Genomic DNA, 13,071 nt, shown 5'->3' on the forward strand with positions numbered 1-13,071 from the left:
CTTTGGCTGATTTGGATGAGCCAACAACTGTGATCCATCTGGGCTTCTCGATCCACACTCAAATCTGTACTCGAGTCGATTTGTCCTTTTTTCGCACCGTGATCAACTCTGGCCAGGTTGCATGTTTTTTTTCCATCTACACTAAGCTTAAAAAGACAAGTTAGGCCAACGACCAAAAAAAGCAAACAGATACGATGCGAAAGGAAGTTTCTCTCCCCTTCCACTGTCATCACTAGTATTCCAGCTCTCACACCTTCGATTAACTACTGCTATATTTATTCTGCTCCTAATGCCCCACAAAAAGTACCCATTTGTATTGACGTCTTGATCCGCGTGGCCATGATGCTAAAATATCTGATTTCATGATTGGATAGATATCGGTTAGAGGTGGTGCAACAGCCTATGCGCGGGAGGATGTGCGGTTTTGGAGAGAAGGATCGGCGGCCCATTGATCCGCCGCCCGTGGTCCAGCTCAAATTGATGCGAGAGGACGGAGGCTTTGTGCCCAAGTAAGTGGATTAGCATGAGATCATTTGGACGGACAAATTAGAGTGATTGCATTTGTTTGCCGTGATTCTTGGTGGCGGCACTGTAGTGATTCCATCGACACCTCCAACTTTGTTCTTCACGCTGGCCTGTGGTCTCCATCCTACCAGCACGAGCGTAATTTCGTGGTCAATCCTGCGGCTGTGCCGGTCCCAGCCTCTCCTCTTCATCCAAAGGGTCCCACGGCGTCAGTTCTCTCCCTCCATTCGCCTAGCTGTACCCGGAATCTGATGGGATCCACCTCTGTATCATCGCATCTGCTACTCAATCCCGCCGGAGAGCTGGGCTTATACTTTGTGTTTCAGGATCTTAGCGTGCGCACCGAGGGCGAGTTTCGGCTCAAGTTCAGCCTTGTGGACCTGGCACCGTGGAAACTGCGCACCGATCCGTGCCGCATAGAGGCTGAGGTGTTTTCGGATGTTTTTACTGTGTACAGCGCAAAGAAGTTTCCGGGGATGACGGACTCGACGGAGCTGTCCAAGTGCTTTGCAAGGCAAGGGCTTAAGCTCGCCATTCGGGAGGGAAAGCGGTACAAGCGGCCAGTCGACGACTTCTACGAGAAGGGGCAGTGACACCAGGGTGGACGGCTGTCCCTACCTACCGAATCACTCCTCTACTCTCATTATTTTTCTCTTTTGCTACGGACGATTTCACTGTCTCTATTTTAATATTTCATAGATGATTTCCCTCCCTTTTCTTAATTCCACTACCATCTGTATATATAAAGTCAATTATTGGATGTCTTTTCTTTTAAGTATGGAATACTCCATATCATTGTAGTTTGTATTAATCGTTTTTTTTATAAAGTTATTGAAGAATCGTTCCTAGAGCGACGAGTCGAAGTAGCTATTGGGGGGCACAAGAGAGGGGGCTGTTGGGCAACGTTGGAGAAGGGAGCTATCACGAAGCGCGGCAGAAGGGCGAGATAGGCGGGGAGATATGTAGGAAAGCAAAGAAGAGCTCAGAGGACAAAAGGGGAACAGCTAGTCTTCAATTAATGGAATACAAATTAACATGCCCCCTAGAGTTTTGGCCGCCAATCGTCGGAGGGAATGACGCCCAAGAAAGGGCATGATTGCCTGAAATTTTCGACGATTTTTGGCGTTTGCATATGGCGTCTCCTTAAATTTTTGATTTTTGATATAAATGCAAATTGCACATCTTGGATAAGTTGCTACTCTGCTTCTCCTGCTTTCCCAGCATCTCTGCCCTGTTTCCAACAAGCGCTCCGTCGATATAAACTCTCGAAATGGCCTTCACCCTTACTGATATCTGCAAGATTGCCTGCGGTAAGTCACCTATCCCTCCGCTCTACTCGCGCTAGTTCTCATAGACGCTTGCATTCGCAACAGCAATCGTTCTTCCTCCCCTTGGAGTCTTCCTTGAACGCGGTTGCACCGCTGATCTTGCCATTAACATCCTTTTGACCATTCTGGGTTACATTCCCGGTATTGTGCATGCCTTGTATATCATATTCAAGGTGAGCCTTTTTTTCCTGCCTGCTTCTTGTTAGACCGAATAATTGACTAACATCGCATTTTTTATCATCCACAGTATTGATGATCGCTGGACCTCTGACATGCACCTGCTATTCTTCCCTCTATCTCATTTTATGGTCACTTATCTATCTTATTACCAATCCTATTTTCTTAAAACCCCGCGTTTTCTCATGTTTGCTATTGCGCGTCTCCCTACTTATGTTTTTCTCTACTCTTTCCTTCATGCCTGTTTCAATAAATCATTTTTAATGTGTCTACTTTAGTATGTTTATAATAAAATCCCTCCTGGTGTATGAAGCGATAGTAGCAGTTGCTGGTCCCACCGCCAAGTGCACCGCAATCCACCTGGAAGCGTGGTTTAACCACCAATTCCTCACAGTCGAACACGCCGTGGCTCCCTCCGGCGCCTAGGCTGCGTGCTAGTTTCCATTGTCAAAATCACAATATGCACCGCGTTTAAACAACACCCAATCTGGAGGTGGGAAACTCTACCGAACTGCCGCAAATGTGAGAGGTTTATTTTTGAATTGAGGTCACCACAGCTTGGCCAAGACGCAAAGAAAAATATGCATTCATAGTGTGCTTGCATTTTATGCGCGCAGAATACAAGGGGTTCGAGATGGAATTTTCAGATTAAGCTCACTTCATATTACGATGGGGCTTAGTAGCTCACTGTGAAAATCGATTCATTTTTCAATCCGCGCACGCCCAGGTTTGTGCCGTGAATAGGGGCAAGAGATTTTTCAAAAAGAGGGGCTGAACATCTTGCAAATCATGAGCACACGATACTGTGTTTTGAAATCGCCAAGTTCTTTGTCTTATGATCTGTTGCAACCTGCAATATCGCTGCAGAAAGCCAAGAATGATTGAATCGTGACTATTTTCAGCATTTTCAGCATTTTCAACATATTAATTATCTGACTGCAAAAGGAGAGTGTAGGTACTGTCAAAAATATCCCTGCGGAATATCGCAAATAATAATTAGATCTGTTCTTCTTTTGTCAGAACAGCGTGAGCAGCCGGTGGCCACTTTCTGAAGTTTTTCGATGGCCACAGTATATCAAAGTGTGCTTTTACACTTGTGATTACCAAAGCCGCCTCTAGACTCTGGAGGACTATATCCACGTAATTAACCATCACAACAATATATAACAATGCAGCTATCTCCTGCATATCCTTTCCATTGCTCGCCTACCTATGGAACAGAACTAGTAGTCAAAGTCACTATCCCATCTTCATTAACTTTAAACCTGTGGAGTTCTAACCCTATTTGCTTTAGGCGATAAGCTTTTTATTTTGCGTGAGCTCGAATCTGGATCCTCGGTCAAAGGCCCGTCTGTTCCCTCTCCCCCATTGCAAGCGCGAAAATCATGCTCGAAATACCAATAAGGCCATTGGCTCTAGCTATGTCTTACTTGTAAGCCCTCTCTAGCGCCTGATGACGCCTTTACCTTATTTCCATAAAGAAGTCAGTCGCACATCATTAATTCAGAATAGTTTTTGCCCTATTGCCTGTATAGTCAGATCCAAGTACATTACGCGGTGACTTCAAAGATAAGCGTTTTCGTCTAGTCATTATCAGGCGGAGAGCAACTTGCTTCCTCCCTCATTCTTTCTGGGTGAGAGAAACTTGGAGCGCATAGGAGGGGAATGTCTACGCACCTGAAATTCTATCCTAAATACGACCATCAATTCAAAATTTTCTAGGATTTCAAATCATATTGTATGCTCTCGTCTACCCGATCTCAAGATTACTTTGATGAGATAATTGGCGAAGTGAAAGGAAATAGTATAATTATTTTCCACAAAAAGCAGCATTCTTAACCTCCGAATATTATCTAGCTTTGCGAACGGATCTCTGGAAAATCGGCATCGTTCAACTTAAATTGTGAGCTGGGATTTAAATTGTCAAGTCCTTCCTCCAGTACCCCGTAAAGATATGGGTGTATTCAAGCCCTGACCGCTTCAATTCGGTGGCAAACCTATTCTTAACTTCAAAGATACTATAGAACTGGTTTTCATCCACGACTGAATTGATACCGATTTAAGAGGGAATAAACCGCTTAACTCCCACATCTTTAGCAGCCTTCAACAATGCAAGCTGGGGATTCCCAATACCACTGTAACTGGTAGTTCTCAATCGTTTGTCATCACGCAGTTCAGCTTCATAGTTTGTGTATTTCACTAAGCAGATATTTCTATTTGTACCAGGGTAAGGCTATTAATTGCTGGCATGCCGGGCATTCTGCTCTCTCTCAAGTTTGAAGCTAAGGGATAAGGGAAGTATTGGAAGCATCCGAGATATCCGTGGCCTATCAAAATAAGATACGATACCTTTCAGCAATTATATACTTGATTACTGGCATCAAAACCTGAGGCTGTTGAAGAAAGTTACTTTCTAAGGTAGGCCTTTGATGTCAGTAGTCAGGAGTGACCTAGTCGACTTAAACCTAATATTGCAACTCCGCCACACCTCCCACCCTATCCATTTCCCGCAGTTCTACCAAATGTACAATATAAAGATGCTACAGAAAAGCTTGTGAGCTGCAGCAACTCTTTGCCTAGCGCTCCTTAAGCGTGATATCGAACGGGCCGTAACTCTCGATCGTCAGCCTCAGCTTGAAGGGACCATAGGCTCGTGCAGTACCCGCGAGAAAACATGCTATTCACCAGGCAAGTTGCAGCTGTGTATGGCTTTGGGTTCTTCGTGCTTGCAGCGTTGAATTTGACTCGCAGGCAATCCCAACCCCAATGTGCTTCGCCTCTCCCTTACGCTCCACTTACAAATGAGGATGTCGATTCGCCCATTTTAACAAACGCACTCTCCAGAATCCACCGGATAATTGACGAGGCTGCCAACGCCTCTGATACCGCCTCGCTTTCCGTAGCTATAGTGCAGGATCAAAGCGTCCTTTTGACTTATGGAAATGCAACCTCATACCACTCAATTGGGAGCCTCACCAAATTATTCGTGAGCCTTCTGATGATGCTAATGCGTGATGCTGGCAAGTTATCGCTTGAGGATCCCCTGACGAAGTATATCCCTAAATATCGTATTCGAGACCCTTATCTCGGTCGCGATGCCGATCCTCCTACTCTTCGTATGCTAGCAGCGCACACTTCTGGACTTCTGCGAGATGCTCCCTATTCGAAAAATTATTCAGAGGCCGATATGCTAGCATATCTTGCAACTGTAAATCTCCTCCGTCCCCCGTGGTCATCCACTCCTGCTTACTCCAATGTCGGCTTTGCATTGCTAGGACATGCTCTGGAAGCAGTGTGTGGTGGGAAATGGGGAGAATGCTTGAAAACTCAAGTGTGGGATCGCCTGAACATGAGCGAAACTGGAGCGGTAGCCACACGCGACCAACTAAGTAATTTCTCTCCTAATCCTTATGGAGAAGAGGCGATGCTTTTTGACATAGGATACGGAAATCCTTCCGGGTCGATGTACTCCACCCTTACAGACCTTGTAAAATTTGTTAAGGCATTCAATCGCAATGACTTAGGGCTTAAGCCCTACTCCATTGATGAGTGGACACACCCACAGATAACCTTACTAAATGAATCCAAGGCTTTTGGGATGGGTCTCGAGCTCTATAAACTAGATAACATAACAGGCTGGGTGGTAACAAAGAATGGAGCTGTGCTTGGGCAAACCAGTATAATAGCCTTCTATCGCCCACTGAAAATCGGGATAGTAGCACTGGTGCGTTTCATATCCACAATTATTTTTCATCCATCTAACCAATGTTGCCAAATAGTGCTCGGGAGAAACAAGTTGCACTAATATTGGACTTGCCTTGCTTAAAGAACTCCACCCCGCGGTACGCAGGCAAATAGCTAGTGGGCATACCCAAGCAAAGTACACCGGAGTATATGCTGGTTCCGCTAACCATTGCTCATGGCGGCCTGGTATTCTCAATTGCAGCGCAACACTTAATATTTACCTTCATCCAGCATCAGACTCATTGCTTGCCAATTATTCCATTAGCTATACCAACGTGTCCATTCAAAATCAGCCAGCATGGCTTATTCCGGACCAGAGTGATAAAGACATAGGAAGATTTTTTTTGGTAGATATAGCACAGGAATGTGTGGGGAATATAAGCTCCTTGGGGCTAATAGCAACTCCGAAAGGAGTGCCGGCTGATCTTTTGAGGTTCGAAGCTGCTGCTGATGGCCAGCGGGTAGTGTGGGAAGCTTTTGAAATCTCTATGAAAAAGCTGCAATAAGTATTCGCCTCAAGTCACATAAATTTTGTACTAAAACCAATTCAACATTATGGAGCATATGTGTAGTGAATTAAAACAAAAAGCTCGTAAAATATCGTAGCCCTCCAAAGAACACATATGAACTATGGAGGCGAGTAGGGAAGAGATGGGAAATTCTTGATAAGGAGTATATAGATAGTCTATACACAAGCATGCCGGAGAGGTTATGTGCTGTGTATATGGCCAGTGGGGAACTTACAAAGCATTAGCGAATATGAGATGAAAAAATCATTTTATCCTACTTGTAGCTATTTCCAAGCTCATTAAATCAAAATTACAATTTTTCTTTTGTAAGAATGAATACCATCTATCCTCACATATAGTATAGGTTCGAAGTATTTTTCTTCCTCTTACGAGGAGTTATTGCTGAAAAATTGATGTGAAAATGTTAATTATTAAATTTGGCTAAAATTTGGGCGCAAACTATAATTCAAGCGAGGTTTTCGATCCCTTTTTGTTTTTGGATAAAAATCATGCTCAGAGATGCAAAAACAATTACGGTTTCCTTTTTCTTTTTGACTTTAGATCCCTCCATTAGAAGGCATTCTTCGAAATTTCCACCACGCGCGCCCCAAGATAATTTTCCAATATTGCTTTTGAACAGCCTCTCTTTTACCTATTTTCAACCTAATAGTGTCTAGAAGAACCCTAATTATTTTTCTTTGATATTGATAAATTTGAACTTTGCTTGGCATCTTCTTGGCCATACGTCCACGTTCTAATGTTGGTAGAGTATAAATTCCCTGAAAACCTCTAAATTTACATCCAGTAATATATATATTTATTGGACACCAAATAAGTGCTTCGGTCGCACGCATTATTCGCTAAAAATTATGCTATTCTTTAAAGACACAGTATTTTTTTCCCTTAGAAATGTTCTATTTTCGCTTATTTTGTTAAATTTCGCTCACGGACAATCGCAAAACCAATACGCGCTACCAATTCCTTACACACCGCTAGCTTCAGGAGACGTCAAATCGCCGGTATTAGTAGAGGCTCTCACAAGAGCCCATCAGATGATCGACAAGACTTTTAACAACACAGACTTTAACACAGCCTCTGTGGCCATTGTGCAGGATCAAAGCGTCCTCCTGACTTATGGAAACGCAACCTCCTATTACTCAATTGGAAGCTGCACTAAGTTATTCATAGGTCTTCTTATGATGTTGATGCGTGACGCAGGCAAGCTATCGCTTGAGGATCGGCTGACCAAATTTATCCCTACATTCCGTATTCGAGACCCTTATCTCGGTCGCAGTGCCGAGCCCCCTACTCTTCGTATGCTAGCATCGCACACCGCTGGGCTCCCACGAGATCACTGCCCATTAGACGTGCCATTTTGGAAAAACTATTCTGAAGCCGATGTACTAGCATATCTTGCGAATACAAGTCTCCTCCGCCCCCCGTGGTCCTCCACTCCCTCCTACTCCAATCTCGGGATAGCATTGCTAGCACATGCTCTGGAAACAGTGTGTGGTGGAACATGGGGAGAATGCTTGAAAACTCATGTGTGGGATCCCCTAGACATGGGCGAAACTGGAGCGGTGGCAACCCGCGACCAACTGAGCAACTTTGCTCCAAACCCCTATGGAGAAGCGGCCAAGCTCTTCGATATTGGCTATGCAAATCCATCTGGCTCAATGTACTCCACCCTTACTGACCTGGTCAAATTTGTGAAAGCATTCAATCGCAATGACTTGGGACTGAAGCCCTACTCCATCGATGAATGGGCTCGTCCGCAGACCCTCTTAATAGGAGGAACAAATGCATATGGAATGCCATTTGAGATTATTAAACTCGAAAACGAGAGCGAATGGGTCGTCACAAAAAACGGGCGTGTCCCCGGACAAAACAGTATAATGATGTTCTATCGCCCGCTGAAAATTAGTGTAGTGGCATTGGTATGCTTTTTTTGTATCCATCCTTACCCTCCATCCGGCTTACATACTATGTCAAGTAGTGTTCAGGGGAAATAGACTGCGATACCATTGGCCTTGCTCTACTGAAAGAGGTTATCCCCGCTATTCGCAAGCAAATGGCAAATGAGCATGCCAAAGCAAAATACGCAGGGACATATGCTGGTTCTACTGATCGATGTGAATGGCAGCCTGGCAGTTCCACCTGCAACGCAACGCTTCATATCTACCTTGATTCAGCCTCCGACTCGCTTCTTGCCGATTATTCTGTTAGCCTTGCTAATAAAACCGTACAAAATCAGCCAGCAGTATTAATCCCAGACGAGAGCAATGAAGACACGGGGCGGTTTTTCTTAGTGGACAAGACAGCACATTTGGTAAGGAAAATAGGCTCACTTGGAGCCATGACGAATCCAAAGGGTGTGCCAGTCGACCTGCTGAGATTCGAAGCTGCCGAAGTTGGTATGCGGGTATTATGGGGCGCTTTTGGGATATCTATGACAAAACAAACATAAAACAGAGTGCGTCGTCGTTATTGCCTCTTTAACCCAACTCCTGCACTATCCTTGTCCAAGAATAATATTTTTATGATTCCATAATAGATATGATTATCCATTACTAGCATCATTGACTACGAATTCATCCATTTTGAAACCGCCATTCAAAAAATATATCTTACATACCTAAAATATTCCTCTATAACATCTAGAGCCACAACTTGTTATATGAATTCATGGCCTCCACATTGAAAGAGTCACTATATGGTATAAAATTCAGTTTTATAGTACCTGCATTGTCTGCCCTCACCCAATGACCCTTCATGGAGGAATTACGAGGATAATGCAAGCTAGATATAATCATTGAGAATGAACTCTCATTAGTGTATATTGTTAATGTTTTTATTCAATATTGGAAACATGACTAGATATAAACCACATTGTGATTATAAGGAAGGTGTTTATAGAATAATAGAACAAATTGAGATAAAGATCAAAACCTTTCGACATCTGTACTAAATAAAATGCATGTTTCGAAAAGCAACATCCACCATTTCCTTTTTATCATTGGTTATAGCCGCTCGTCATAAAGATAATCTCTTGGATTTCCTATCTCGTAGACCTAAATTACTTTTACAAAATTTTCAAGAAAATATCCCCATTGCAGATCCACATGGATAACAGTTCATAATACATAAACTTACACCATTATAGCATCGACACTATATTGGCAACATGTGCTATTTACAAATTGATTACAGTGCCAGTGTAGGTTATCATGTAGGCCAACCTTACTCTCACTCCCCTCCATTCGCTTTTCCCAACCTTCAAGCATTATGTGGGGTTAAGCGTTTAGGCAATTCGAGACTCTAATCTTTTTTTTTTGTTTGTTTGTTGGGCTAATGAACAGAAGCCAATGTTAAATATAACCCATTTCACACTCTTCATTATTAGATTAAATAACAACAATAAGAGGGTATACAAGAATCAGAGTGGGGCACAATTGCTAATTTGAATAAGCAAAAATGAAGAATTAGAGTCCGTGGTGATAAATTAACATTCTAGATGGGTAAAAAAATAAGGCAGATTAAATAGTTCAAGCAAGGCTTTCCGCCGTGGTCATTCGCATCTCAGGCAATCGCGTTGGGGAACGCGAAGCAAACCGCCGTTCCCCATCGAACCAAAGCAAGAACTTGCCATACCAGGTATTATCGAAGTATATCGTTTTAACTACAAGGTGGTAAAATTTCCAGGTCACAAATACAAAAACCACTGCCACTGAGACATCCATTGTATAGTGGTAGGCACTGATCACTAAGCTGATGGCTCCAAAGATGGATAATAGCACAATGAGGATGCACAACAAGTAATGGAGCAAACGGTGCAGCCCCAATGGATACTCGACCCAAACCAAGGCACTCACCATAAAAAGAATGGTATGTCCAGAGTAAAATACATCTCCACAAGAGACCCGGGATTGTGATAAGAGCACCAGGGCGTCATACCACACTGAGTCTCTAGGACTGGGCTGGCAAGAAAAGAGCGGATTAGGCAACACTGTCATCACGATGAAGGGCGCTCGAAATAGATACATTGAACCGACGACAAAGAAGGCTCGCCTTGCAATGATGCAGGTGCGCCGACCCCCAAGAAGAATCCTCAGCAATATCAACCCGGCACAAACAGTGACCAATGTATCGGCCAAGTTGGTGGGTAGACCGGATTTTTGAAATCCAGAATAAGTCGAATCCATTAACGGGTCAGGTAGGCGGTAACGTTGGCTTGCGGGCAAATAATTGCTACCATTCTTGCGATCCATGTAGGCGTTGGCCAAGCACGCCACGTATAAGCATATCAAAAAGTACACAAGGCCAGGGAATAGAGCATGCAGTCCATCTCGTGGGCTATACCAGGGTCGATAAGCTTTTATTCTATCTATTACTCTCATTTAATCTTGGTCTAGAGAGGACTACTAGTTAGAGTTCGGATTGGCGGTTCAAGGGGATGAAATGCAATGGTGGGTAAGCATAAGAGAATATGAAACAAGGGACGATTCCAGATATTAGAGAATATAAACGATGAAATGCGAGAAGTAAGACGATGTTATAGAATAAAAAGAAAACACTTTATTGCCGACCTTGTTTTTGGATCTATTTCAAGCTCCGGTCTTGAGTTACCCACATTAAAATTAATGTTCTATTCCAATTGTAAAGTCTAGGCTTGAAGCATTTGATTAGCGAGCACGGGAGGGACGCCAATTTCAGATAGTGTAGAGGGGAAACTAGCTAATGGATGTTGTCCAGCAAGGATGGAGATGACCATTGCATTGGGCTAGCGTATATCTTACCGCCCCCTTAAAGGACGGATTTAAAATATGCTTTTCTCCTCATGACAACCGGTACAAAGCCACTTCAAAAAATGGCTGAAGTAATCACAAGTGTAAACTGTAATTTTTCATAGAGACAGCAAGCTTAGCTGCAGGAGAATACTAGGTAACATTGAGAATGAAATCTCCAATGCGGAAATTTCTTAAAACTGTTTTCATCTAGATTGTGCACCTTTTGACACCTAAGAAAATTTTTAGAGTACCACAGGAAGGGGGAAAATATAATCTCTTGAGATCCCGAGCCCCATCATAACTCATGAGAATGGAGTATTACAATGCCTCCTGTATGCATAAGCCCACTAAAGCCACCTGCAGAAGCATGCCACAGAGTATGCCGGTGGGCATACTCTGTGACACGCTTCTGTAATGGGTGGTTAAATTATAGAGAATTAGGTAGGGGTAGATGAAATCTCATTTTCCTTGGGCGACAACTAACCAGGCCAGAGAGTTCAATATGGGGCTACAAAGTAGTATTGAAATCCTATCAATTTCAAAGCGCGCTCGCAAGCGATTAGTGCTCTTGGCTCTTTGGAAATCATCTATGAAGTGAAAGATTTTCTTGGCTTTAAATTTTTGTCACCGAAGAAAACCGTTGATATAATAGATTGAGCGCATTCACATAGAAGCTCATAGGTAGGAGGAATTAGTGTATCATCCGAGAGAATGCGAAGTCGAGCTCAAATGGGTAAAATCTAAGTAATTATCTCGTTCATTATATAAAGTAGATAGCAATGCAGAGAGAAATCATTGATGCTTGTAGATGAATTGATGCGCTGTTAATATGTTTATACTATAATATATTCTTCATATTATGTTGAGTTTCCTTCGTAGTTATAAGTGCGAAAGGTACACATAATTCTGTTGCGAACACAAATATAGCCTATAATTATAGTAAAACAGTGCTATGCACTTAGGATCAGAAAAACCAGAATGCCTCCAAGCTTGACAGTAAGGGCTAATAAAATTCAATAATATTGAATTTGGGAGTTTCCAAGCTTGATCAGACATGGTGATTTACGAGAAAGAGCTGAGCAGTGATGAGCGGGATCATATCGAGAGACTTGAAGAAAAGGTGTCAGTTTATATCTCACACCAAAAATTGGTTGAGGAGAGGAAGTCGATGTTTAAGGATGCCGCCAAAAACTTAAAGCTGAACGAATGACTCATAATCGATTTAAAGGAAAATTTTCACTTGGGGAGGTGGACCGGTCGAGACGGGTAAAGTGTTCTTTTCGAAGAAGCAATGCTCTTGTCTTGGAATGGTATTGCTTTCTCCCGATGGGAAGAAAGAATACTTTGATTTCTTCTCGGATATCCTGAGCCACGACGCATTTTACGTTAAAGGTTGCTTGGATATTTTATTTTCGAAAATATCACTTGACGAGTTCGACATTCTTGAGGTTTGGACCGATTGTGGACCCCATTTCAGGTGCTAGGAATTGGCACAGTATCTACTAACCGAATTTCCATCCAAATATAGCAAAGAATTACGATGGAATTTTTTCGCCGAGTACCATGGTAAAAGCTGGGTCGACAGTCATTTTGGGCTTCTTTCGCGCTGGTTCTCTTCGGTTGAATCCACGGTAGGAATCAACTCTGTTAAAGACTTGGTTTCTTCTTTTGAAGGCCGCTTGGAAGCAACCAACAATGGCAGAGAACCAGAGACAAAACTTTCGATAAAGTTTTTCAACTATGAAAGGGCCCAAAGACCCGAGACACTCAAGGTTTTGTCAATCAAAAACATTTCGACATACTTCTCATTTTGTAGTAATAATTCAATATTCGCGTGCAGCTCCTCGTCACGAGACGGATGGGTACCGATAATACCGAAAATTCTCATAAAAAAGGACACTAGGGAAACAAAGCGGCCTCCAGCATCGAAAGAAGATAGCAAGAGGGTTCCCGGGGTTAAAAGATATCTATCTAGGGTTGCGTCGCTTGCGCAAGAGTTGG

General features: G+C 43.0%; 5 protein-coding genes across 5 annotated transcripts; 4 read left to right on the top strand and 1 right to left on the bottom strand.

The window, feature by feature from the left end:
• Window positions 1–289: 289 nt before the first annotated feature.
• On the top strand, window positions 290–1,118 carry VTP21DRAFT_1026 (uncharacterized protein; the record flags this gene model as incomplete). Its single annotated transcript, XM_069389576.1, has 3 exons — window positions 290–303; window positions 375–509; window positions 596–1,118. 3 exons carry the CDS (start codon window positions 290–292, stop codon window positions 1,116–1,118), a joined length of 672 nt encoding a protein of 223 aa, XP_069251915.1.
• A 677-nt stretch (window positions 1,119–1,795) lies between these two features.
• VTP21DRAFT_1027 (uncharacterized protein) lies at window positions 1,796–2,059 on the top strand (the record flags this gene model as incomplete). Its single annotated transcript, XM_069389587.1, has 2 exons — window positions 1,796–1,835; window positions 1,899–2,059. The coding sequence occupies 2 exons, from the start codon at window positions 1,796–1,798 to the stop codon at window positions 2,057–2,059; spliced, it is 201 nt and encodes a 66-aa protein (XP_069251916.1).
• A 2,645-nt stretch (window positions 2,060–4,704) lies between these two features.
• Window positions 4,705–6,280, top strand: VTP21DRAFT_1028 (uncharacterized protein; the record flags this gene model as incomplete). The annotated part of the gene is made up of 2 exons (XM_069389598.1): window positions 4,705–5,754; window positions 5,810–6,280. 2 exons carry the CDS (start codon window positions 4,705–4,707, stop codon window positions 6,278–6,280), a joined length of 1,521 nt encoding a protein of 506 aa, XP_069251917.1.
• Window positions 6,281–7,152: 872 nt separating this feature from the next.
• VTP21DRAFT_1029 (uncharacterized protein) lies at window positions 7,153–8,750 on the top strand (the record flags this gene model as incomplete). Its single annotated transcript, XM_069389609.1, has 2 exons — window positions 7,153–8,220; window positions 8,280–8,750. 2 exons carry the CDS (start codon window positions 7,153–7,155, stop codon window positions 8,748–8,750), a joined length of 1,539 nt encoding a protein of 512 aa, XP_069251918.1.
• A 1,078-nt stretch (window positions 8,751–9,828) lies between these two features.
• Window positions 9,829–10,680, bottom strand: VTP21DRAFT_1030 (uncharacterized protein; the record flags this gene model as incomplete). The annotated part of the gene is made up of 1 exon (XM_069389621.1): window positions 9,829–10,680. One exon carries the CDS (start codon window positions 10,678–10,680, stop codon window positions 9,829–9,831), a length of 852 nt encoding a protein of 283 aa, XP_069251919.1.
• Window positions 10,681–13,071: the final 2,391 nt, after the last annotated feature.

The sequence above is a fragment of the Calcarisporiella thermophila genome, assembly GCF_041956535.1.
Source record: "Calcarisporiella thermophila strain CBS 279.70 unplaced genomic scaffold VTP21scaffold_10, whole genome shotgun sequence".
NCBI classification, from domain to species: domain Eukaryota; kingdom Fungi; phylum Calcarisporiellomycota; class Calcarisporiellomycetes; order Calcarisporiellales; family Calcarisporiellaceae; genus Calcarisporiella; species Calcarisporiella thermophila.